Here is a 27,729-nt window from a genome sequence, read left to right on the forward strand (position 1 = left end):
AATGGTAATATAATGAATAATGCCTTACTACTATAAAGATAGTTTTGAGTTTATACACTCCCTGGAAGGGCTGTGGAGATGTTTAGGGACTCTGTCCTTCACGGTTCATGGACTACACTTTTGAGAAGTAGTGATGTACTCCAAGGAAGATGAAAAGGATAGTATCAAAGAAAAATTTGGCAATGTTGAACAAATTTATTAGAAGTTGCAACAGTAGATACTCAGTTGTTCTGGGAACTGGACAGATAGTGTATTTATTACTGAAACAAGTGATGTATTTGGCCAAGAACATGAAACTACTGAAAATCAGGAGAGCATATAATTTAGCCACTTTAAATGCTTACATTAAACTGTATTAAATCAGATTTTTCTTGTATATTGATACTATTTTTATCTATTATGATTTAGTCTTTGGATGTACAAAGTGCCAAAACAATAAAATTTGTTAAATGAGTTTAAAGTGAGGCTTTTAAAGGCAAACTTTAGGCTCCCCCTCACTGTTTTTTTGTGGTGCTAAGGACTAAACAAACCTCAGGGCCTCATGTACACTAGTTAAGCACTCTACCTTTGAACTATATTCCCATCCTTCAAGCTTTCTTCAAAATAAAATTCCTGATTGCTTTAGTAATTTCCAACAAATGTTTATGGAAATAGCAAGTAAATATTTTGTTCAATAATGTAACTGCAGTATTTGGCCTGTCTCAAGGTAAGAAGATACATTTTAAAATGGTGTAGGAAATTTTTTAGGAATTAGAAGTAAAAGGACATTCTTTTTATTTTAGGATTGACATTAGGGAACTGAATTTATAATGGCTAACTCATTACAACATCTGCTTTGGCATTATTCAAAGATGATTGACACAAAGTACTAAATTAACTTCAAATAGGGACTGTGGTTTTGGCTCGGTGGTAGAGCATTTCCCTAGCATGTGTGTAAGGCACTGGGTTCGATTCTTAGCACCACAAAAATAAATAAATAAAGGTACTGTGTCTATCTATAACTAAAAATATTAGTTTTCAACTAAAAATATTTAAAAAATTATCAAGTAATCCACTAAGCAACTAACTTAAGGTACAAATTAAAAATGATTTATGGGGCTGGGGATATAGTTCAATGGTACAGCACTTGCCTAGTATGTGCAAGGTCCTGGGTTTATTCCCCAGCACCACAAACAAAAACAAACAAACAAAAAAACCAAACCATGATCTCTACCTGTATGTTAATTTTTAAAGGTGCATATTATTAAATATTGGTAGTCTCTAATGTTCAGTTAGGTATATAAGGAGTTCTCAACATGCCAGTCAAGTGGTTAGAAGGTAAATCCTAGTAAAAAAACAGGACAAGCTAGATTCAAGACTGCAGGTATACCAGAAAAGGACAGGTATTTGGCTTGTCCCAAGGGAAGAAGAATTCCCAAGTGTGTAAAGAGTAAATAAAAATACACGTTGTCTTTAACACAGAGAGCTGATGAGATATGCTATCAGACAGAGAAGAATGCATAATGCTTGAAAGAATTGTTTCTATGGTATTAAGAGTTCTGAAGCATTGCCAACTTAGATTTTATACATAAGAACAGTCTTTCTTTTCTCCCTAATTTCCTGCCTCTCACATTTTAAAGAGCATATTAGAAAGAAAACATAACATCTATTAAATAGTGAGTTAACACAATATTAGAACACATTTTACCTTAGGGTGATGACCCCTGTGTCTACGGTCTATTGTCACATCTCCTCTCTGAATTGGTGAAGATACTTCTGATCTATAAGTTCGCTGAGGGGAGTAACCCTGGTAAACAGCTATTGAACCATGGGAAGGTGATGTGGGAATAGAGTGCATTGTTTGGTCAGAAATATTAACCATGGTTTTAGGACTGCTCAAAGAACTGTGTCGAGGAAGGGTGCTCTGCTTATTATAGAACTGACGCTGTTGCCATTCGTAGAGCTGCCACATAGTGTCATCTCTCATCGACCTCCGTTTCTCTTCTGCTCCAGCTCCTACTGTCTTGTCATGACTGGAAGGGGTCACACTGCAGATACTTTCAGGCCTGGTCTTGCTGTTTCTTGGGAGTGTTCTATAACCCTCAGGGTAGCGGGCCATAATCTGGGTTCTGTGGCTTGGCATATTTCTTGGTAAAGTTTGGTAAGAAATTACTCTAAAATAGAAAATAATTGAAACATAAAAATGAAGGAGAAAGTTGTTTACAAATTCCAAATTATAGTACATTTCTTTTTTTCTGGTAAGTAAACTATTTAGTATATTTTTTAAAGACTCAAAATACTGGTCTGAGGATACAGCTTAGTGTTAGTGCACTAACACTGCCTAGCAGATGAAAGGCCCTGGGTTTGATCCACCAGTACCAGGAAATAAACAAACAAACAAAAAAGATTGATGAAATTCAATTTTAAATAAATAGCATTTATGTCTATAGCAACTACATAAAAGGACTACTACTTTCACAAAATTTACAGTTTGGCTTTAAAAAAAAGAATATTTACTATACTTCATTTGAGAAATAAGAATGTTCAGAAACTAATCTCAATTGTACCCCTACATTTTATTTATTTTTACATAAATAAACTCCCAGAACCTTATTTCTATACATCTCATCAGAAAAGCTGAATAGGATTTCTGTGTACAAATGTATTCAAATATGCAAGTTTTCAAGTTGTACTTATGAAGCATAAAAATAGGTAATGAATTATTCCATTACAAAGTAGTTGACTATTCTGTTGTAATTTTTCCTTTGGAATGCATGGCTGATTATGGGAGGAAGAACAGAAGTGCATTTGTGGCCTGAAGTAGTAACTCTTTATAACTTCCCTAACTTGAAAATTAGAAATGATTTTAGACTACAGATCAGAATTTCATTATTTAAAGACAAAGCAAACTACAATCTTAAGAATTCTGCAATGTTTCCAACATAGTAATCAATATTCTACTTCAAGATGATATCAATATTTTGGGAGAGTTTTGCTTTAAAGTACTCTAGAAACTAATGTACATTAAAAATAAAATATAATTCCTTTAAAATGCAAATTCTTAGAATTGAATACCTAATTGCACATTACTAATAAACCCAGAATGTCATTGCAGTATTCAAAATGAAATAATAAAATTCCAATTAACCACTCACAAAATTTTGATGATGTTTGTCAAAATTATTTCTGTGCTAATCTCACGGTAGGTCAAATATATGAAATGAATTTTAAAGTTAACTAAAAATTCTACATGAAGTATATTGTTTCCCCAGTATTTTCAGAGACATGTAAGGTTAAAATTCAGATTCTAGGTACAAACAGTCTTTATAATCACCAACCACAGAAAAAAATTTAAATTAAAAAAAATTAAATTATAGCTGGGTTTGGTGGCACACGCCTGTAACCTCAGAAGCTCAGGAGGCAAAGGTAGGAGGATCACGAGTTCAAAGGCAGCCTCAGCACAAAGTGAGGCACTAAGCAACTCAGTGAGACCCTGCCTCTAAATGAAATACAAAATAGGGCTGGGGATATGGCTCAGTGGTTGAGTGTCCCTGAGTTCAATCCCTCGTACCCCCATTTCCCACCCCAAAGTAAATTAAGAATGTCCATATTAGGGGCTAGGGATATGGCTCGGTGGTAGAGCACTTGCCTGGCATGCATGAGGCCCTAGGGTCATCCTCAGCACCACCAAAAAAACACAAACAAACAACAAAGGTCCATATGCTACCATCTCCATGGGTATACGTTTATATCTTAATGTAAAAATCAATCTACTTTAATGAACTAATAAACATCATAGTGGGGTTGTTGGGACTCCATGAACCCAGGTTTCTTTATCACTTCTTTAAATGTTTACTTAATAAATGTCTCCTAATTATTATATTTTCACCATAGAATATACTTTGGAATTATGCATGCACACCTGCGTGCTTTGCTGCCTCCTACTGGTCATTAAAATGTCACAGATGTTGGTAATTTCACAAATCACAAAGGGTAAAAAAAACTAATGTGTAAATTACCTGACCACAATTTTAATAATCTGGAAATCCCTGGCTGATAATCTGAATGCTAAAGTCCTTTTGATACAAAAACTTTATATCAGTAACAATGCATAAGTATTAAAATATTATAGTAAAAAAATACCATTGTGATCAGGTGTAATAAATTGAGATCTGAAGCATGCTAACAATGGGTATAATATATATATATATATATTACTTTTATACAAAGACAAAGTCTCATGTTAAATAAGTACAACTTTTCTTTGTGGGTTTAGGAACCCACAAAGCAGATAAGATTGAAAAATATAGCAACATGGGGGATAAACAGTAATGCAGGAAAAAATGGTTGATCAAAAAATTACTAGAACAAAGTTTTGATTCTTGCTTTTTTGCTAAATACTTAGATGAGTTACAACAATTGCTTTGAGAATGCTAAGACAGTGGGGGAACAGCATAGTAAAGATAAAAAAAAAATGCAGTCAAGGGAAGTTGATTCCATCCAAGAGACTGCCCTTGTATTAAAGCAGGATTATTTGGTCATTCATCAAATTTAAGAAATACTGTAAAAGCCTCAAAACATGCAAATGAGTGTAAATTAAGCATGTACTATATCATGAAAATGTATTCATAATGAAGGGACATACACTGCCAACCTAAAACATAGGAAAAACTATCTCTAAATCAATGTATAAATTACAGTTCAGAAAGTCTCATTAAACCAAACACCTCTGTCAGTGTTGAAGCATTCATAATGTGTGAGCTGGATTCTGTTGTACACAATGTACATTAAACTTGAACTGTCAAACCATCATATGATCATCAACATGTTTTTGTTTTTTTCAAGTTAGTGTGGTTAATTAATAATTATTAAGTTTAAAAGGGTTTCTGCCATCTTTGGAATCACTTTTGGGGGACTTTTGGTAGAAAATTAAGTTATTACTAAGTAAAATCATTTTTGTCCCATACACTTTCTTGTATTTGGAGACTTGTTTTTCAAAAACTACATTTCCTTCAGTAATTTCCCCCCAAAGAAATTCAAATTAAGCAAAGTGTGTTTTACTTTTAAGTGAAAGCTTAAGAAATGAATACTGTAAGCTCCTTCATCAGGTTTCTTGGCTTATTCACCAGCAGCTGCCTGTCAGACACCATGAAAACCCTGTCCCTGTGATTATGCCATGCAGAATAATGGCTTAAGGCACCATGCATCTTAACAGTGCCTGCTACTCACAAAGAAACTTTAAAGCTTTGTTCACGGACACAGGGACCTATCATTTGACTAAATATTAAACCTTTTAATCTTTTTATCAGGACTTTAATAATAAAAGAAACCTTTTCATAAGGTTGAAAAATGAATTATTCCAAGAATTACAATTTTGCTTCTTTCTACCAATAAAAAGTACCATGACACCTTTTAAATGATAAGGTTTATTTAATAATGTAGAAGATATTTTTCAAAGATCCAAAATAGATTCTAGTTATTTCAAAAGAATATCTAATTAACAGCATTTATGGAAATTGGCATCACTATGAACCCAAAGATGAGAGAATCCAGAGCCTTAGCTTAAAATAATTTAAGACCACCCTTTACAAGCCATCGATGTGCACTGAAAACAGTCACAGAAAGACTTTATAAACATTAATTATATTTATCAAGGGACTTAAAATTAACATTTATACTTAACAAAAGCAAAAACCTAATTTCCAAATACTTGCTGAATCTTTTTATACCCTTTTAAACTACAGAAATAATTAATTTATTTAAGGGAAAGTGATTATTCTTTGATGTGAGATTTAACTTGGCTAGAGATTCAGCAAATATTCTGATTGTAATTTTTATTATTTTCTTGAAAGTGATTATTTTACCAAATAATTCCACATACCTTTCAATTTTCTTCCCCAGAACTATTTCTTGCTTCTTTTCTAATCTTTATTTAACTTATTCATTTTGTCATTTTATCCAACATTTAAGAATTAACTTTTATTTATACATTTATATATTAATCAATTCACTTATTTATAATTTTGACCAATCTGGTATGTTAAAAATATTCTCTCTTTTGTTTTTAGTGTGCAGTTTGAGCATTGCTCACTCTTTTCTTTTTTTTACAAATTGACAAAAATTGCATACATTTCTCATATACAACATGATGCTTTAAAATATGTATATAATGTCAAATTGCTAAATAAAGTAAATTAATATATATATATAACCTCATGTTTTTTTTTTGGTAGTGAAAACACTGAAAATCTCTTTCAGCAATTTTCATACATACAAATACATTACTAAAACTATAATCATTATGTTGTATAATCGACCTGCTAAATTATGTTTTTGAAATAGCAGCTATTTTTCACAATTCTCCCTTGGGAAAATTAGAAAAGAGAACAAAGAGTGTTAAAAAAACAAACAAACAAACAGGTCAACTATGTATCATATAGAGGATATATTTGCATCATTGTAGGAAATAATAGAGGAAGCCAAGTGTACCCAGGCTTTTGAGCTACACTTGTAGAAGAAAAGAGACTTCTGACAATTGTGGAAAACTGGAAGAATATTCTTACACCTCAGAAATTTCACTGTTAAAATAATCTTCATTCAATTAACAAAATCCCAAAGCATCATTTAAGTCATTGTTTCCTGGTTTTCTACTGCTCAGAGTTAAAGTAACTATGCAGTTAATTTTTATGTTTAGTAGAATAATAAAGTACTTTTAAGAATTAAAATTTACTTTTTGATTTTATTTCTTTAATTTTTTTTTTGTGTGTGGGGGTACTGGGGTTTGAACCCAGGAGTGCTTTACCACTGAGCTATATCCTCAGCCCTTTTTTATTTTGAGACAGGGTCTTGCTAAGGTGCTTAGGACTCACTCTAAAATGCCCTCTTTAAAATGTAAAATTTTGGGCTGGGGATATGGCTCAAGTGGTAGCGTGCTCGCCTGGCACGTGTGCGGCCTGGGTTCGATCCTCAGCACCACATATAAACAAAGATGTTGTGTCCGCTGAAAACTAAAAAATAAATATTAAAAATTTTCTCTCTCTCTCTCTCTCTCTCTCTCTGAGGAGGACATACAATCAATCAACAAATACATGAAAAAATGCTCACCATCTCTAGCAGTCAGAGAAATGCGAATCAAAACCACCCTAAGATACCATCTCACTCCAGTAAGATTGGCAGCCATTATGAAGTCAAACAACAACAAGTGCTGTCGAGGATGTAGGGAAAAGGGTACACTTGTACACTGCTGGTGGGACTGCAAATTGGTAAGGCCAATTTGGAAAGCAGTATGGAGATTCCTTGGAAAGCTGGGAATGGAACCACCATTTGACCCAGCTATTCCCCTTCTTGGACTATTCCCTAAAGACCTTAAAAGAGCCTACTATAGGAATACTGCTACATCGATGTTCATAGCAGCACAATTCACAATAGCTAGACTGTGGAACCAACCTAGATGCCCTTCAATAGATGAATGGATAAAAAAATGTGGCATTTATATTACTCTGCACTAAAAAATGACAAAATCATGGCATTTGCAGGGAAATGGATGGCATTAGAGCAGATTATGCTAAGTGAAGTTAGCCAATCCCTAAAAAACAAATGCTGAATGTCTTCTTTGATATAAGGAAAGCAACTAAGAACAGAGCAGGGAGGAAGAGCATGAGAAGAAGATTAACATTAAACAGGGAGGAGAGGTGGGAGGGAAAGGGAGAGAGAAGGGAAATTGCATGGAAATGGAAGGAGACCCTCATTGTTATACAAAATTACATATAAGAGGAAGTGAGGGGAAAGGGAGAGAAATGAATTACAGTAGATGGGGTAGAGAGAGAAGATGGGAGGGGAGGGGGGATAGTAGAGGATAGGAAAGGCAACAGAATACAACAGACACTAGTATGGCAATATCTAAAAACGTGGATGTATAACCGATGTGATTCTGCAATCTGTATACGGGGTAAAAATGGGAGTTCATAACCCACTTGAATCAAATGTATGAAATATGATATGTCAAGAACTATGTAATGTCTTGAACAACCAATAATAAAAAAAATAAAATAAAATGTAAAATTTTCCCATCAAAAGGTACTTATTTTTCCTCTACTTCCTCTGGTCTGTATCAGTGGTGTTATTGTTCAGGCTCCCCATCTATTATTCCTTTCAGGCTTTTCCTTAAAAATCTTTTTTTATTTAGCCTCCCCAGTGAATTCTTATACTTTTTACTTTTGTGTGTGTGTGTGTGGCACTGGGGATTGAAACCAGGGCCTTGTGAATGTGAGGCAAGCACTCTACAAACTGGGCTATATCCCTAGCCCTTCACACTTACTTTTAATTATTTTGATATACTGATGCCATTTCCAACTATATTCAAGTTCAGTCTGTATCTCTTTGGAGATACAGACTCACAGGAACCACAAAAAAAAATTTTTTTTTTTTTTTTTTTTGTGTGTGTGTGTGTATACCTCTGAGGTACATCTCTAGAACTTCTTATTTTGAGACAAGGTCTTGCTCAATTGCCTAGGCAGGTCTTTAACTTGTGATCCTTCTGCCCCAGACTTTCAAGTCACTGGGATTAAGGTGTATGCCACCATACCTGACTAGAGGAAAAAAATTAATACTTAGTCATGTGCCTTCTGATTTATTAAAGAAAGTCCAGGAATGAGTCTTGAGAATTAGAAAATAATAAAACTTAATTATCTCCATGATATTTGTCTCAAGATCTCCTTACATTGCACTAGGATAAAGAAGGAAAGTCAGATTAGCACTAGGATGTAGAAGCTCATAAGGAAGGAGAGTCATATTAGGGAAGTGGGGAAGTTAGAGACAAATCTCTATTAACTAGCCATAGTTCAGAATTCTAGGAGGAGGAGATAGTGGCAGAGGGTCAAGGTGAGAATTGGGCTTGGTCTCTCCATCACCCAAAACTTGACCTTTACCTACAAGTTATAAGTCTTTCCTTGTACTGGACCTGGAAGGATAACCCCTTGCTACCAGCAAAACGAAATGATGGCACAATGAAGAACAGAAAAAAAATATTTACATCTGATCACTATGAGCAAAAGACCAAACTATAATATCTAATACTTTCAAGTAGTAGCTCAGAAACCAGTCTCCACCAACAAAACGTCAAAGAAACCTGAATTCTGAATAATAAGACACTTACCCTCTGGTTTCTTCTTCATGTCCCCTTCCTTTCTGGATTTTAATCCATTGTTCCAACTGTTGCATTGAATTTGTTCTTTGTATGACTCGATCAGCCTCTGTGTGCAAAGGCCCTGTATTTGGGTGATTTCCTCCTCTAAGATCTGCTAGGCTGACATTGACTATCTTGTTCTCTGAACTATTCATATTGACTTGTCTGTAGTGTGCAGTCTGGGCTAGGCATGATGACCCACTTTCATATTCAGATGGCAAAGAATTTAACTTTACAGTATTAATTTTTGTCAAAGGTCTATCTTGACCATCCTTCTGAAATCCGTATTTTTCAGCTTCTAATGCCCTTTTTTCTTCAATTTTGCCTATTTCCTTGTTTTTTTGGTTGTTTTGGGCCTCTGGTTTAATTAGCACTCTATGGTTGGGAATGTTATTGGTTTCTTTAGTTGGTATACTTTCGGATGTAATCTTGTCCACTCTGAAATTAGAGAAAAAAAAAATCATAGTAAATCAGATGAAATAAGGCAGGTGTTATACTTGGGGTTCAATCTAGGAAAAATCTGACTTCATAAAAAAAAAGCAAATATACCCCAAAAGAGTCACAGAGGACAAGTCTGCTCAAATCCTTAAAGCTGTGGTATTAACATTCAAGCACATCACCAAAATATATAAACAGAGAGGGGAAGAAGAAATCATAAGTAAAAAGCACTAGAGGATAAAAAGTGGTGTGTGCCCCCACCATTAGAAATCTGGAAATAAAGCAAATGAGATTTCTTTTAACAGTTAAAACAACAACATTGTAGTCAGTCACTTGAAATAAACATGGCTCCCAGCCATGATGGTTAGCTTTCCCATGAGACAAACATGAGTGCTAGTAGGAATAGCTGCAATAGGAAATCACAGCCTGATGCTATCATAGATCTAAACTGTAAGACTAGCTCTTTGTGTGCAAGAATACATAAGCATGGTTTTAGAGCTTGTGGAGACAGACTACATTGTTTTCAGTAACAATTCTGTCAGTGACCAGCTGTCTTTGGGCAAGGTACAGAAACTTGCCTCAAATTTGTCTTTGGAAATGGGTTTAACTGCAGTACCAAGATTAGAAGGCTGTTATGAGAACCAGATGAATTAATCAGTGGCAGGCACATCCCTTAGGACCAGAAGTGTTCTTATCAAACAATTCTGGATTAGAATCTGATATTTTCTGTCCATTTGCCCAACCAAAGAACGTGGTAATTCACAGCATGTGTCTGGGCCACTTGAGAGGTCACTACCAACCATTCCAGTTGCTATCTCTAGGTCTTTTTGATGAAAATCAGTTTTTCTGAGCCTATCATATCCATGCTCTGACAAGATCAAGCTGAGTACCTGAATTTGTATCAAGCTGCCAATATCATGCCATTCAGGGAGGACTCTCAGGAACTGGCTAACTTTCATGTTTCTTTTCATGGGTACTCTACCAGTAAGCTAATCCCCAAATTCCTTTTACATTTTGTTTTGAGAAAGGGTCTTACTAGGTTGCCCAGGCTGGCCTTGAATTTGGAATTTTTCTGCCTCAGCCTCCCAAAAGATGCTGGGATTGCAACATAAATCATTCTGCCTGGCCTTCCACATTTCAATATATATAATAATATTCCTAATTGAGCCTACATGTTTTTTGCTACCAAGTTTTGTGATGTGTGGAAAATATAATATACCCGCATACATATGTCTACATTCTAACTATAAAGATATATAGATATAGATATCTACAGACAGTTTGGGAAACAGTGGTTAAGGACAAAATGAAAAGAAATGCAATAAGTTTTCTTGGAGTAAGTTATAGCCTACCTTCATATTTAAGTTAGATATAAACCACAGCTTCCAGATTGGAATCAATAACAGAAATAGGAAAAGTTTACTAAGATATACTAGGGATCTTCTTTCCCTTGCAGGGTAATATTATTAGAAAAACTTCCACACAAAGCAAATTTATCCTTGCTGAATTTTGGGCAGTGGGGAATTAGCACTGAATATTAAATATCTTAATTTTTTTTTAATATTGGGGATTGAAGACAGGGGGTGCTTTACCACTGAGCTATATTCTCAGCTCTTTATATTTTTAAATTTTAAGACAAGTTCTCAATAAGTTTCTCAGAGCCCTGTTAAGTTGCTGAGACTGGCCTCAAACCTGTAAACCTCTTGCCTCAACCTTCTGAGTTGCTGGGATTACAGGCATGTAATACTATGTGGCTATCCTTAAAAAAATTCAAATCTCTTCATTTCTAGTCTATCTATCTAAAGTTATTCCTCTAAATTAGGACCATGTGCTTTTCCTAAAGATTTTTCATTGAGGATATCAGGTAAAAGACACATAAGATGACTTCTCTGTAAATGAAAAAGTGACTCAGAAAACTATGCTAAGATCACATAAATAATGCAAAACTCATTATCTAATGCAAAACTCATGATCTAATTTAAAAGAATAACATTTAAGCTATGACAGAAAATATAGCAAAAGTTAGTACAGCCATTATGGAAAAGGTATGAAGGTTCCTCAAAAAACTAAAAATAGAATTGCCATCTGATCTAGAAATTCCACTACTGGGACTATATCCAAAGGAACTAAAATCAGTATTTCAAAGACACATCTGCATTTTCATGCTTACTGCATGACAATAAACAATATTGTCCACAATAATCAAAATATGAAATCAATCTGGGTGTTCACTGATGAATGAATGGATAAAGAAAATGTGACATATCCATGTGTGATATATATACATGCGTATGTGTGTATAGGTATATACACACAAAAAATAGTATATATATTATATAGTATATATAAATTAAGAAGTGGATATATTTAGAAATAATTTAGATACACACACACACACACACACACACACAATGGTATATAATTATTCAGCAATGAAAGACAGTAACTCTGTCATTTGCTGTGACATGGATGAACCAAAGATCATTAAGTGAAAAAAGAGAAGCAAAGTATAGAAAGACAAAAATGTTCTCACTTACATATGAAACCTAAAATGTTTAAAGAAGTAGAGAACATAATAGTGATTATCAAAGTATGGAAAAGTGTGAAGGGGAAAGGATGGAGCGAGGATGGAAATGGGTCCAGGTGTGCAGCTGGAGAGGAGGAATAACTACCATAAGTATAGTTGATACTAATTAACTGAATATTTAAAAATAACTAGTAGAGAGGATTTTGAATGCTTCTAATAAAAGAAATACATATCAGGTAACAGGTATGCCTGATATGATCATCACACACTATATATTTTTTAAAATTTTTTATTTGTTTTAATTAGTTATACATGACAATAGAATGCACTTATATACTTTGATATATCATACATAGATGGGACTATATACATGTTTTGAAATGTAACACTGTTTCCCCAAAATATTTATAATTACTGTTATGTGGATCAAAAATTAAAATGTAGGTTTGGGAGTATACCTCAGTGATGGAGTGCTTGTTTATTATGTTTATTATGTAAAAGCCTCTGGGTTAGATCTTCAAAACCCAATACAAAATGAAGTTTACAAACAAAACGAAAACAATACACACACACAAATACAATAAGACATATAAAATGAAAATAATGGGCCAGGCTGGTGGTGCATGCCTATAATCCCAGTGACTCATGAGGCTGAGGCAGGAGGATCTCAAGTTCAAACCCAGTCTCAGAAACTTAGCATGGCCTTAAGAAACTTGGCAAGACTGGGGATGTGGCTCAGTGGTTAAGAGCCCCTGGGTTCAATCCCTGCTATCAAATAAATAAATGTATTCAATTATCACTGACTAGAAACAAAACTTAATTGTATTATAAATCTTTTTAAAAATATAGGAATATATATAAACACTTATTTTTAAAAGTACATTTATTCAGCTTCTATTTGTGTTGTTTGAGAAACAGATTTATTTTGACTAGTTTTTAATATAGTTGAGTATTAAAAATGATTCATTTCTTCAAGCAGGAAAGAGAAACCATTCTTAGATCAATTTTAATAGTACATACCTATATTATGAAGGAATCTGAGTAATGGAGTTTTAAAAGAAAGAAGGTACAATTAATTAAGAAGTGGATATATTTAGAAATAATTTAAATGCTTGATGAACTATTTTCTGGAAATATTCATCATAAAATAATCAGAATTCACTAGAAAATGTTAAATAAAATTCCTCAAATTTCTTATTATAATTTTTTAAACTTCAAAATAAACATAAAAACAAATTAACTTCATGACAATAAATTCTCTCCTAAGATTTAGGATCTTTTAAAAAACACTGTCTTGAAGGATAAAAATTCTGTGTAGCTTTAAAATAACAATTAAAAATGTACTTACCGGAAATTAAAGGTAATTCTGTAAGAAGAAAGAACATTCAGTTTGAATGTTAGGATTCTAGATTCACCCCAGTACACTGATAGGTGAAAATGAGTAAAGAGGAAAGGTGAAATAAAAATGTACGTGGTATCTTAAACAAAAGTCATATTAACTTAATATAAACATGAATTAATCCTTGCTTTCTGAGGGAAAACTGATTTTATATCATGACTACTAAAATGATATGTATATGATAATGAATACTTGCAAGGTATGGAATAAAATGAAAGTGGAAATCACTGTTATTTTCCTTATAGGCTTTTACCTTTTCACAGGTTCTGTCTGTACAAGGGCAGCATCTAACATGGCTTTCATCCACAACTCCATTTCCTTTCCTGTATCAGTGCAGAAATAATATGTCCGCATGTTTGGATGGGCTGCCTGATTGAAAATGATACGACCATTTTATCATAAAAATATGTAATCCTGTAAAAGAAAAAGAAAAAAAAGGTAAGTGGTTCCTTACCTAGATCATTACTATTTTATTTCAAAGAAAAGTAGACTTCTTTTGTATGTGATATAAAGTAATTTAAGAAAAACTATAAGTAGTAATGTTGAAAAAGAGATTATTTTTCTCTTATTTTTCCTTTTAGTTGTGTGTTCTCTAAAAATTAAAAAAAAAAGGAGTTAGGAAGGAAAGAATGTTACGAAATGAAGCATTTAGTGCTGTCTTTTCCATGTATACATCTCTAGCAATTTTCACTACTGCAAGTCACTTAAGAATAATGAGCAACTAGCAACAAAATTTCCCTCTGGTGTTAACAACTTGTTTAGTTCTCAAAAGCTGCTGTTACTTTGTAGAAGTCTTAGCAGACATCTATACACAAACTAAAATAAAAAAGATTTATAAATGATTAAAAATGATTACTTCCTATTAATTTTTATCTTTTTTAGTTTCATAGTTAAAATTTAAATAACAGTTTCAGTTAGAAGAAACCTCATGTAACTGATACAGGTTTTTCTACTTCTTCTTTTTTTTTTTTTTTTTTTCTGTTACTAGGGATTGAACAAACCCAGGGCCTCATTCATGCTAAGCAAGCACTCTACCACTAACACCTGTTTTTTTTTTTTAATCATGGTTCATCTGCATCTTTATCAGTGAAACAGAAGGAAAACAAAAGATGCTGATGAGATGCCTATACAGGGTGTATACACTAAACATTGATCTTAATCTCTGGTCTGACTTGCAAAGATGGAGAGCAGAAAAAGCTGTGTTGAAGCAGGAAAGAAAGTGGAAGTCAGGAGTGAGGAAATGTTTTTAATTTCCTCCACAGTGGTACATGCTTATAACCCTAGCTATTCAGGAGGCTATGGCAGAAAAACCACAATTTTGAAACCAGCCTGGACAACTTTGTGATTCTCTGTCTCAAAATAAAAAATAAAAAGGGATAAAGATATAACTCCCAATAAACCCACCCATCTCTAAAAGTCTGTGATCATTGTCCATTAGATGGCCCATTAGAGTAAGGGAAGCATAATAAGTATATAGTTAGTGTGCTAAATAAATGTAAAAAAAGGAAAGGAATAAATCTTGAACCACATACTTCACTCTTCTAAGATCTGATTATCTACTTCACCTACGATGCCAAATTAGTTTCTGAAAACTTTTTTTTAAGGATACACATAAATTTAATGAACACACTATTAAAATGGCATAATGAATAAATTTCACTTGATTATATAGGACATAACCATATCAACACAGCTCAAAAGAAACAGATCAAATGCCCCATATTGTTCAAATTATTAAAACTGCCACAAAAATGTCACTGAACTGTCCAAGCAGGCTTCTGAAAAAATAAAAAGTCACTGCCCATGCTAGAAGGCCACCCACTCTTGCTATCAGTCAAGTGGAAATATTTACCAGATGATGTCAAACTACCCAATCCAGTTCTATGCTTGAGTATATATAGTATTTATCTATGATGTTTCTACTTACATTTTTAAAAATATTTTTTTAGTTATACATGGATATAATATCTTTATTTTGTTTATTTATTTTTATGTGGTGCTGAGGACTGAACCCAGTACCACATCTGTGCAAGGCAAGTGCTCTGAGCCACAACCCCAACCCACTACTTACCCTTTTGATAAGTAGTAGCATCAGTGTCAACAGACTCAGTAATAAAGCAGATCATAAATTCAGAAGAAACACCATGGAAGAGAGAATTTGAGACAGCAATTACTCTTCTTGTTGTAGAAAAAATAAAATTAAATCAAATAATTACAGAAAAAATATATTAAACGTGTATTTACTTTTATTGCTATTTTAACATTCTAGTATTTTTTAAGAGTATAAGAATCCATGCAAAATGTCCTACAAACAGAAAAAAACTCAAGAAACATTGGCTAAATTGACAAGCAACAAAAAACTTAAGCTTCTAACCAAATAACAGTATTACTATTATATAGTCCTACATGTGTGTTTTATAAAGTTATTGTGTTTATCCACATTTTGCTATAACATTTTGTTACAACACTTCAAAATATTTAATTTTTTCCCTCTAGTTTACCCACTGTTTCTTTTTTTTGGGGGGAGAGGGCGGTATTGGGGATTGAACTCAGGGGCACATGACCACTGAGTCACATCCCCAGCCCTATTTTGTATTTTTATTTAGAGACAGGGTCTCACTGAGTTACTTAGTGCCTCACTATTGCTGAGGCTGGCTTTGAACTCACGATCCTCCTGTCTCAGCCTCTGAGCCACTGGGATCACAGGCGTGTACCACTGTGCCCGGCCTTACTGTTTATAAGTTTATTCTGATAAATTTTACTTAAATAAGAAGTTACTCCCCTTTTATCCTCAGGCCTCATATTATGTTCTCAAAAGGTTATCCATATTTAGCCCATCCTTCTATCTCTACTCCTCTTACCTCTATACCTAATAACATAATACATTAATTACCTAAAGTTATAAATCAATTGTGGTCCTTAGTATTCTTTTAAAGTAAATAGGCCCAGCAGCTCGAGAGGCTGAGGCAGGAGGACTGCAAATTCAAAGCCAGCCTCAGCAACTTAGTCAGGTCCTAAGCAACTTAGCAAGACCCTGCCTCAAAACAAAAAATAAAAAGGGCTGGGAATGTGGCTCAGTGGTTAAGTGCCCCTGGGTTCAATTCTTGGTACCAAGGGGGGGGGGAGGTAAACAAGTATTTAAAATTGAATAAATTGATAACAAGATAAACACTTTTTATTGTTAAACGATAGTATATATTATTCTTACTTGCCTCTTTTTCTTTAAAATGAAATTTCTACATAAAACCCTTTAGAGTTCTTCAAACATAAGTGACCCAAAGTGAGGGAAAAAAAGGGAGGACAAGGGGCAGGGAAAAAAAAGAGGTTAACTTTTGGAATTTATTTTAGTCATAATCATTAAGACAAGAAATGCAGCATGGTTTTTGAAAACAAAAATTTACCTATTTAGCATTAAAGTGGTTTTTTCTGAAAGTGATCCACAAACCAGCAAAATCACAGAGATGAGTAGGTAATGTCATGGGAGTGGATCTCAGGTCTGGTTGTATTTAATAATGGCAGAATTAATGTCTTAACTTCAGTTGTCTCGGGAAAATTATCAGATGAGCATTATATACTTAGACCTAAGAACATGTTTGCAATTATCCTATAAATTCATAAATACACATATATTATGCCAAAAACCAGTTGTCTTTTATAATTCTCTTAACACAAATTTATTATGAAAAAATTCCAGCATATAGTAACTTTGAAAGAATAGCATGATGATCACAAGGACATCTGTATCTATATTTATGAATTATTTAGCATTTTGACATGTTTTATCTAAAACCAATTGAAAACAGGTATGAAGGCACCTGATCTCTGAATATTTCAGCATGTTTCCTAAAGGGACTTTCTCCCATACAACCATAAGATCATTAATTAATATTTTAAATATTAAAAAAACAGCATAGCTGAAATATCTTTTTCCAAATCTGTGGATCAATATCTATTTTTATAATCAATGCAAGTTTCAAACACAGAATAAAATAGCACAATTATTTCCTTACCTTAAAAGCATATTTGCGATTAATGTGATCCTCAGAGGTTAGCATAGCTATCTGAAAACTAGGTAATAGTATGCTTCCCAGGATACCCTCTTCTTTCTCATCTAAGAGATAATATTGGATTAGAATGTTAAATGTTCTTATGAAGCAGAATAAGTTTTCTCAAAGTTTATTTGGAACAAATCAAAAGGTTCATATATATAATTGTATTTACGTTTAGGCAGATCTTTTTAAGGTTTTAAATGAAAACTTCAAATAGCAGAAAGATATTTATTTATTATCAACAGGTTTTCCTATTCTAAGCAAATAAAAAATTGCTTACAAAAAATGTCTCTTAGACACAAAAACATTGTACACTTCTTTGGTTTATGTGGTGCTGCATTCTGTAAAATCCCTTTCTATAGGACTCACTCAAAATACATTAGCATGTAAATGATTACACAAAAACTTTAATCCTACCCACATTTATGGTAGGATTTAAATGCCCAACCATTTTAATGCCAGGTAAATATGTGGTTCACTTGCTTGCATCCTTCAGTCTTTGCTCAACTGACTCATCAATGAGGCTTTCCTTTGTTACCCTAATATAAAATGTTTTGCAAGTTCAAAGTCAGCTTCAGCAACTTTACAAGGCCCTAAGCAACTCAGCGAGGCCCTGTCTCAAATAAAAAGGGGCTGGAGATATAGCTCAGTGGTAAAGCACCCCAGGGTTAAATCCCCAGTACCAAAACCAACCAACCAACAAAAAGAACAAAACATTTATTTTGGCACAGCACAGATGCATGTTGTTAAATTACAGCTTGGGGCAGAGGCCTTTATAAAATTTGAAATAACTAGAACTAAAGTTAGTTAACTAGTTATAGAACTAGAAGATGAATTAATTAAGTTGTATGTTGGGCTGGTGAAATCACCAATGAGGGAAAACTATACATGGAAAATATTTTTATTATGCTTTCTGTGTGCTTTCAAAAATTACCCTGAATTTAAGAAGGGGTTTTACTTATTTTTTCTTCATTTCTAGGATACATGGTGAAACTTCCAAAAGGGAAAAAAGATACATTAGATGGAGGTTAATTATTCTATAGTTTTTCTCAGAACAATGGAACAAAATTTTGCTTTTATTATATTGTACTCATTCAGATGTATTTCGGTAATACAAAAAAGAATCAACAGAAGTGCATACTCAGTCCAAAGCATTAAAAAAGATCTGGAAAGTAGTCTTCAATCATGCAGAATATGTCCATTCCAAAAAATGTCATATTCTAATTTTAAATCCAGTTTTGTTTACAAATAAAGGATTTAATCAGAAACAGCTCATGAAGTCATCAAATACCTTCTTTTATGTTCCATAATAAAATTATCTTTCCTAAAGTTGCTATATAATATGTAGAGGTAGTATAGTATGGTGATTCCCTTGCATTACAGATTGTTTCCAGTCTGGCATTAATTAGCTGTGAGATTTGGGGCACATTATTAATGCTCAGAACATTAGTTTCATCATCTATAAAACTGAGCACGTATTAGGAGTTACCTCAAAAGACTGTTATGAGGGTTAAATAAGTTAATACAAAGAATTCAGCACATATTTAAGTGTCCAATAAATATTGCCATTATTATTAAATTAAATACCAGTGTATATACAATATTCATTTCTGTTAAATGACCATCTTAAGAATTCTTTACTAGAGTCTTAAATGCTCTTAATCATGACATTCTTGTTTAGTTCTATCCTAAATGCTGCCTCACCAGATAGAGTGCTTCAGACACTGCCAAGCAAAGAGTAGGTACTGAGTAATGTTAAAGAGAGTGAACAAACTTGCCATAGGTCTGGCTGAGGTCCTTTAGAGACTATATGGGCAATTACTCTTTCTGCTCCATTCTTCTTGTTTTCCTTGCCATAGGTGGTGGTCCCAAGAACACTCTCCAATAATATGCCTTCTACACATTAATCACAGAATTTACTTTCCAAGGAACACAACTTTGGATAGAAGCCATAAAAATCTCAATATTTTATTGGAGTAAAGTGACATTTTAGATTCCTAATTTCAAGTTTAGCTTTAAAAATATCTGGTAATGTGAAATATATACAATTACAGCTGGGTAATTATATTACTACTAATTATCATTTCTAATCTGGGCTCTTGGCTTCTAGTTCAAGTGTTAGTGATTTTTCTAAAATGTATGTTTTATCCTGTTATTATTCTTGAGCTAAGGATAAGAGTTAAGATTCATTAGGATGGCAAACAAATACCTTATTGGGTCTTCAGATAGAACTTTAATTTTAGCAATATAAGTCTTGTGTCATTTTACAAATATGACAAGCACACGTGCTTTGTGCACAGTAAGTTCTTTGGCCGGATCATCCTTCTTTTCTGATTCCTTCCTTGTACAGGCATGGTCAATACTCACCTGAACATAAACAAGCATGTACTATGGCATTTGTTTTATACTTTGTCAGCTAACCTGTGACTTCCATCAAGACAGGTTTAGTTTTTTCATTTTTACATCCTACCATCTAACTAGTGTCTAGTGTCTCAAAAAAAAAAAAAAAAAAAAAAGCTCACTACCTTCGTTTAGGGTATTATCATCTCTACATAGTAATTCCTACCAAGTCTTTTCCTTTCCCCTATTCAGTGCACTCTCCATTAACAGCTTGAGGGATCTTGTGATAATGTAAATTGTAAACATACAATTTTTATGTTTAAAAACATTTACTTGTTTCTTTATGACTTTTATGGTAGAATTCAGACTCCAAAGAATTCTACATGGTGTGATCTCTATTTGTCTTGTCCTGTCTCCTTCCCTATTGGTAGCTCCACAACTTGGTTTGCTTTTTTTTTCTTCCCTCCTTCAACATTCTAAATTCAACATCCAAGATTCAACTTTCCTAATTCAGAGGCTTTGCATTGTTCTCCCCTCTCCACCCCAACTCCCAATACTCTGTTCACTTTGGCTCTTCCTTGTTATTTAGATCTCATTATCTAAAACACCTGCCCAGAATATTCATCCGATGAATCTTTCCACCATGTTCACCTTTCATATTCTGAGCTTATTTACCATATCCCTCTTCCCTCTACAATGCACATTTCATGAAGAGTTTTCTCACACTGCTATTTTTTCAATACTTGGAAACAGGATCTGCAATAAATATTTGTTGACTGAACTAAGTCCCAATTTAAGTTTTGTCAAAAGACTGAATAACAGGGTAGAGAAACTTAAGTGCTGTGTCACAGTGTGGTATTGGACTTCCATCTGCTGATTTTTATTTAAAACCTAACATTTCTCTTTGGATAAAATTTAAAAACTTATGTTACACACTTCTTTCTAATCAGCTGAAGAGCAGAAGAGAGTTAACTGTTTTCTTTCCTTTCTACATTTTCTAAGAAAAACTTCCTATCTCGGATACTACTACAATTAATAAATACATCAAATGTAAAATACAGGTGGTTAGCTGGGAATGGTGGCAAATACTTGTAGTCTCAGAGGCGTGGGAAGGCTGAGGTCCTAAGCTTGTGTCTAAGTAAAATATGTAAGCGTTTCTGGGTTCAATCCCTGGTAAAACAAACAAATAAATAAATTGCAGGTTAACAATATCCTTTTAAAATTAATAAAGCAATTTCCATATTAGGAATCAAAAAAATAGAAACAGTAAATATTTTCCTAGTCTCATTTTAAACTCTATATTATAGTCCACAAATTTACAGAAAAAGAACAAAGTATAAATTATAAGCACAGGGATAATGCTGGAGAGACAAGTCCTACCTTTCTGAAAAAGTGGGAAAACCTTTGGGAAAATAATTATAGAGTAAGCTCGACACTTAATGTAAGATAATACCACAACTGATGCCTGATAAAATACAATAAAATGAAATTTTATATTCGGTTAATTCTGACTCAGCAGTACTTTTCAACCACATTTTGCTGGGGAGTAAAATGATAAAAACAATTCTAGTAATTCCAAATTTTGTCATTGTTATTGCTGTTTTTGGGTACCAGGGATTGAACTCAGGGGCACTTGACTACTGAGCCACACCCCTAGCCCTATTTTATATTTTATTTAGAGACAGGGTTTCACTGAGTTACTTAGTGCCTCACTTTTTGCTGAGGCTGGCTTTGAACTCTTAATCCTCCTGCCTTAGCCTTCTGAGCCACTGGGATTATAGGTATGCACCACCGTGCCCAGCTTCTAGAAATTCCATATTTTGAAGGTTAATATGTGTTATATTTCTATCACAGATGACCATAAGATTTTTCCATATATCTTTTATGTAACTGAAAAATAGATTTAAATATTGCTAATTGGTTCTAAAACTCATTCCCATAACTCATACTTCTTGAGAAAAGTAGTAAATTATTAATTATGGATTGACAATCTAATTATTTAAGAGGTGACAGTTTCCAATTAGACTTTGAAGTAGAGAAGAGGAAGACATTGTCCAGATTCATGATTTCATATTGCAGCTGAGCGGATTTCTCTGGAAAGTGGTCTGATTAGGTATGCCTTTCACTGACAGATACTAGTTTGGTAATATTTAAGGGACCCATGTCACACAAGAAGAGAGAATTCCCAGGACTGTTATGGTACATGCCTATAGTCCCAACTACTCAGGATGCTAAGGTAAGAGAATTACTTGAGCCCAGAAGTTTGAGGCCTGCCTGGGGATCACTGTAAGATCCAGTTCATTTAAACACACACACACACACACACACACACACACAAATAAAAATAAAACAATTCATCCTTACAGGAGGATGAAAATTCTTATTCCATAACTAAAGTAATACCTCTATTTATTGCCAACATTGATGGTCTGGTAATGGGTCAGGGAGAAGGCTATCATTAGTTTTTGTTTTTTAAATAAGGTTCAAAATAAATATATTTCACTGTAATTTATGATTTTCATTTGAGATTATACCAGAGTAGTTCCTCGAACTCGGCAATTATTTGCTGAGAAGCAGCACTAGGTGTTTAATGGAACTATAACTAAATCTGACAAAATTGGCATGTGAAAAAACTTCATTAAAGTAAGGATTTTATCTATTAGACAATGAATTAAAGGATAGTATAGTAAAGGTTTATAAAAGACAAATCAGATTGTAGGAACTGGACCAAAATTCATACTAATCTGTCTGAAGTATCACATTGCCTTCTGTCATATCCCAGTAACTAAGAATTTCAGGTCAATGAAGAAGAGTTTTCTTCATATAATATGTGCTAATAAAAATAGCAAAAGTGGTAATGTTTTTTCTAAGAAAGTTCTACTACTTTTATATTATAATGACAAAAGAATACACTATGACAGTTTATGGCAAACTTACCTCTGTAATAAAACAGGCAAAGGTCAGAAAGCACAAACCAGCGTTTCTTCCACAGCTTCATGCCAGTACTGTCCTAAAATTAAATCAATGTATTTATTTTCATTTCAGTCAATTAAAACTCACTTTTGGTGATTTCGTTTAAAATAAGCTTTTAAAACAAGATGTCTCTGTTATGTGTGTAATATAACCAAATTAAAAGGCCAAACAAAATTATAGGATACTAAGTTTCAGTTAGACAGGAGAAATAAGTTCTGGCATTTTACTGCACAATAGTAGTGACTACAGACAACAATAATGTACTATATATTTCAAAAAATCTATAACAGAAATTTGAATGTTTTCATCATAGAGAAATGATAAAATATTTGAGGAATAGATATACTTCCCTGATTTGAACACTATACAATGTTTACATGTATGGAAACATCACATGGCACCCCATAGATATATAAATTTTTATGGGTTAACTAAAATAATCTAGAAGTCCTTTACTAGGGACTTACATTAAGATATTTCTAAGTAGACTGGTCTTTGAAAGTAATACTGCCATGTACAAAAACTACACAGAAGCAATTTGACTTGGTTTTATATTTGTAAGCAATTTAAAACTCTCTGAACACACAATTCTGCTATGATGAGAATAATGTAGCCATGCATCAGTGTGTGCACTCTGCTAAGCCAGATTTAATAAATATATTAATCTTCAACAAGAGGCAAAATATGTGAACTGAAATTGTTGCAAAGGTAACCTGATCTAAAATGAGTGTAAATAAAGAAAACAATATGCAAAAACACTTCATAAACATTTTTATTGTTATGCCTACAGTTTGGATTTTGCTCACCCTGCAGAAATGAGTAACTATTTGGCATTTATTTCTACATAATTCAGTTCATAAAAATATCAGTCTCAAGCAAAATTATAATTTTTAAAAAATAAAACTACTTTCCTTAGGCAATAATAATCAATTGCAAGAAAAAATTAAACAGATACCCCCAAAAGACAGAGGCCAGTTTGAATGCACATCAATATTTCTTAGTTTATTTGTAATTGTGACAATCATCTAATGATAACTTTAGAACAACAGAAATTAAAAGCCCTTGGATATGAAAGATTTTTCCTTAAAATTAAGAGATATCAAGGAAGAAACCAAAAATAAAGGTAATTAAATGGTACGTATTATTTTTTTATTCCTTTTTATATTCTTTCTTTAGTACAGATAAAAGGCCCTGCAAAAAAAATTTTTTTAAGCATACATATACCACAAATTAAACACTTATGACTAGGGAGGTGATGACAGGAGGATCGCAAGTTGGAGGCCAGCCTCAGCAACTTAGCAGGACACTGTCTCAAAATAAAAAAGGACTGGAGATGTAATTCAGTGGTAAAGCACTCTTGTTTCCATTTCCAGGACCCAAAACAAAACAAAACAAAACAAAACAAAAACAAAATCACAAAAGCACCCAAACCAAAGAGAAAAAACTTATGTTAAAGCCAACTAGTTGGTAACACTTCTGCAATACTACATTAACTAAGGGATAAGGGAACTAGAAGAAGAATTAATTTAAGGAGTCCTATTATCCACTATTAGAACAAATACTGTCCTGATCTACTTGAACATATTTTGAACAATGACTAGTTAAAAAACACAAACACTACATAAAAAATATATTTTTTTATATATACTAAAGTCTTTTGGTGAAAATCTTTTGGTTTAGGTAAGCTTAAATGACAGAGAGTTAAAATATAACAATGATTTTTAAATGAAAAATAAAAATTTGGCTGGGTATGGTGGCATACACAGCAGCTTGGGATGCTGGGCAGGAGGATTGCAAGTTCAAAACCAACCTCAGCAACTTAATGAGGCCCTGAGACCCTTAGCAAGAGCCTGAATCAAAATTAAAAAATTAAGAAGGGCTGGGGATATTGGGTTCAATCCCTAGTTAAAAAAAAAAAAAAAAAAAGCCACCAAGCATATGCCCAGTCAACTTAGTGAGAATTTGCAAAATTAATTACTTGAATGGTGGGGAATTCTCTGAATTTTAAGATTATCCTCTTTCAATACATTAGCTAAACTCAACTTTCAGATGAAATACACTATAATGAATATTCACAAAAAATTCATTATGAGTTTTAATGAATAAAAATTAGCTCAGCTGAAAGTAATTAGCAATATTTAACAAAATAGATTAACACCACCAATAAACTAATTAAAAAATATTTTTATTTTTAATAAACTCAGTAATTGTATATTTTTATGGGACAGTATAACATTTTAATATATGCATACAAATGTGTTAATGAACTGGGACGACTGGCATAACATTTGTTACCTCAGATTATGTATCATTCAATGAACTAATGTTTAATTTGCTTTGTCATGTAGAATACGAGAACAAAGGCAAAAGCCTTGAATGTTGAACACATTCTCTCAATTATCTGGCAACATACTCATCTGAAATCTAGCTGAAATCTGAAAGTAAATAACATCCTCAAAGTAATAAAAATGATGGCAAAGTCCAAGGGGATAATATCCTTACATGCTTATGAATCCCCATACTAATAACAACTTTCCAAAAAATCTTAGTTATCAAGCTTCCTACATAGTACAATATAAACCCCAACTTATAAAGCTTTCTGAAAGTGAACTCTGAGCAAATAGCCAAACAAGAAAAAAGAAAAACCAAACAGCCCAAAAACTTATAAGGAAGAGAGAATAGTCTTAAAATACAGAAGCCAAAACCCAGAAAAAGTCAGAAATATCCAAATTATTTTCAGATTCCTCTATGAAGAATGGCAAGAATGCGCTGGGGTTGTGGATCAGTGATAGAGCGCTTGCCTAGCACATGCGAGGCCCTGGGTTCAATCCTTAGCACCACATAAAAACAAATAAAAATAAAAGATGATATTGTGTCCAACTAAAAAATAAATATTAAAAAAAGAATGGCAGGGAAGTATAGAGTTGTGCATTTATCTAATGATTTTTAATATGAATAGAAAAGCCAAATGTTTAAAAAATATTTCTGCCTGGAAAATTTACAAAAATATATAGAATGCTTCACAAATTCATATGTCATGCTTGTGCAGAGGCCAGGCTCATCTTCCCTCTAATTCCAATTTCAGTATATAAGATGTTGAAGCAAGCACTGCATAGAGAATTTTAGCATGGGATTCCTAACATACAGCACCTATTTAATTTTAAACCTAGAAATACCTATAGCCAACATATACAAACAGTCTTTATTGTAACACCCATTCCTTTTTCTGTCTTTATTTTTCACCTGACACTCTTAGGGGTAATAAAAGTGAAGGGGTATGGGAGACTATTGTACATTTCCTTTTCTATTTTATATATTTTCATGTAATTGTCTTGGCAACATTCAGCTCAAAAGATCTCTTTGATTCTATCCTTTATTTCTTATCAAATGGGAGAAAAAAATACCTGTTTATAAAGCCAACCTCGTCTGACCACAGGTGCGTTAGGATTTCTTTTAATTGAATTTGACCTCTTTCCAAAATTATGAACTTTCTTTGAAGCCCGTGATGTCTAAACAGAAAAAAAAAAGAGAAAATGCAGTAATAATGCTTAGATATTTGAAATTATTTTTTATCTTCACTATTTTAATCTTGTATTTTTTAGATTTCTCTGAGACTTGTAGGAAAATAAATTATCACAATTCAACTTTTGTTGGCTTAGTTGTTTCGAGTGTAAGAGTTCAATACAAAGAACCCTCCTACCCTCAGGATATTACAAAAGGATCATAGGTTTTACACTATTGCCTTTAAAATCTATATATACTATTCTTAAAGTGCAGTATTTTGTTTTATCTACTTTATAAAATGAATAGTAAGTAAAAATTATTAACAAATGTATAAGAATAAGTCAAATGGTAAAACATTTTGCTTTATATCTGCATTTAATAGTGTTTTGATGAATGAAGGCTAACAGCATTATTTGTACACAACAGTATTTTTTCTAAACTGCTTTCAACTAGATAATGCTTACAGTATAAAATTTAAATAGTACAAAAATATAAAACAGGACCAGTCTACTTCTTACCCTTGAGGTCTAGCATCCAGCCAACCCTCCTGACAACCTAGTGAGGTAATCAATATTACTATGGGCATGTGCATTCCTATCAATCTAAAATAATTGTTCTTATAGTTATGGAGTATCTTATCTTTTTCAAATGACTATACACATAGTATCCATTTCACTTGAGACTCACTACATAAAGAAAAAGAAAAATGTCTATTTTACTACACTTTTGCCAATATGCTATGCTTTAAAACTTTTTGACTTCTGCAAATCCAATCGCTGAAAAATGGTCTTTTTTTGTTATAATTAGCATTTTTCTTATTACTGAGACTGAGAATCTTTTCCATGTACTAAAGAGTAAATTCCATTTTCTTTTTTTAGAATTGATTTTACAGTATTTGCCCATATTTAAATGGGATCATAACCCTTTTTCTTATTAATTCAAGGCAGTTCTTTAATTATCAAGTAATTATTCTTTGTTATATGAATTACAGATATTCTGCATATATGAAAATAATGTGGTTGACTTTCTCATTATTTCATATTTTTACTTTTGGTTTTACATCATATTTCAAAAGTCCATCTGCATTCTGAGTTTAGCTTTCTTCTGTTATTTAGTGAGAATTAGAAATTACTTACATTATTTGAAAATTTTATTTACTTATAATATCCTACACAACTTTATTTTAAACAACTTAGCAGACATTAAAAAAAAAAAAACTATTGTCTACTGCCCATTCCCTTACAATAAACATAATTTTTAATTATAACTATTTTTCTACTATGTTTCCTAAATCTAGGCATTCATGTAGTCGGAAAATTTTTGATTTCTAGGTTAT

General features: G+C 32.9%; 1 protein-coding gene and 1 non-coding gene across 2 annotated transcripts in view; both read right to left on the minus strand.

The window, feature by feature from the left end:
- Plekha5 (pleckstrin homology domain containing A5) overlaps positions 1-27,729 on the minus strand; it is a 233,190-nt gene that overhangs the window by 67,816 nt on the left and 137,645 nt on the right. The window contains exons 6-11 of the mRNA XM_077798245.1: positions 26,294-26,398; positions 22,854-22,926; positions 17,538-17,638; positions 13,781-13,896; positions 9,134-9,601; positions 1,688-2,153 (exon numbers count right to left, since the gene is read on the minus strand). Coding sequence (XP_077654371.1) covers positions 1,688-2,153; positions 9,134-9,601; positions 13,781-13,896; positions 17,538-17,638; positions 22,854-22,926; positions 26,294-26,398 — 1,329 coding nt within the window. The remainder of the gene's footprint in view (positions 1-1,687; positions 2,154-9,133; positions 9,602-13,780; positions 13,897-17,537; positions 17,639-22,853; positions 22,927-26,293; positions 26,399-27,729) is intronic.
- On the minus strand, positions 25,894-25,998 carry LOC113185041 (U6 spliceosomal RNA). Its single transcript, XR_003301089.1, has one exon. It is a non-coding gene; the product is annotated as a U6 spliceosomal RNA (small nuclear RNA).

The sequence above is a fragment of the Urocitellus parryii genome, chromosome 5 (genome assembly GCF_045843805.1).
Source record: "Urocitellus parryii isolate mUroPar1 chromosome 5, mUroPar1.hap1, whole genome shotgun sequence".
Taxonomy (NCBI): domain Eukaryota; kingdom Metazoa; phylum Chordata; class Mammalia; order Rodentia; family Sciuridae; genus Urocitellus; species Urocitellus parryii.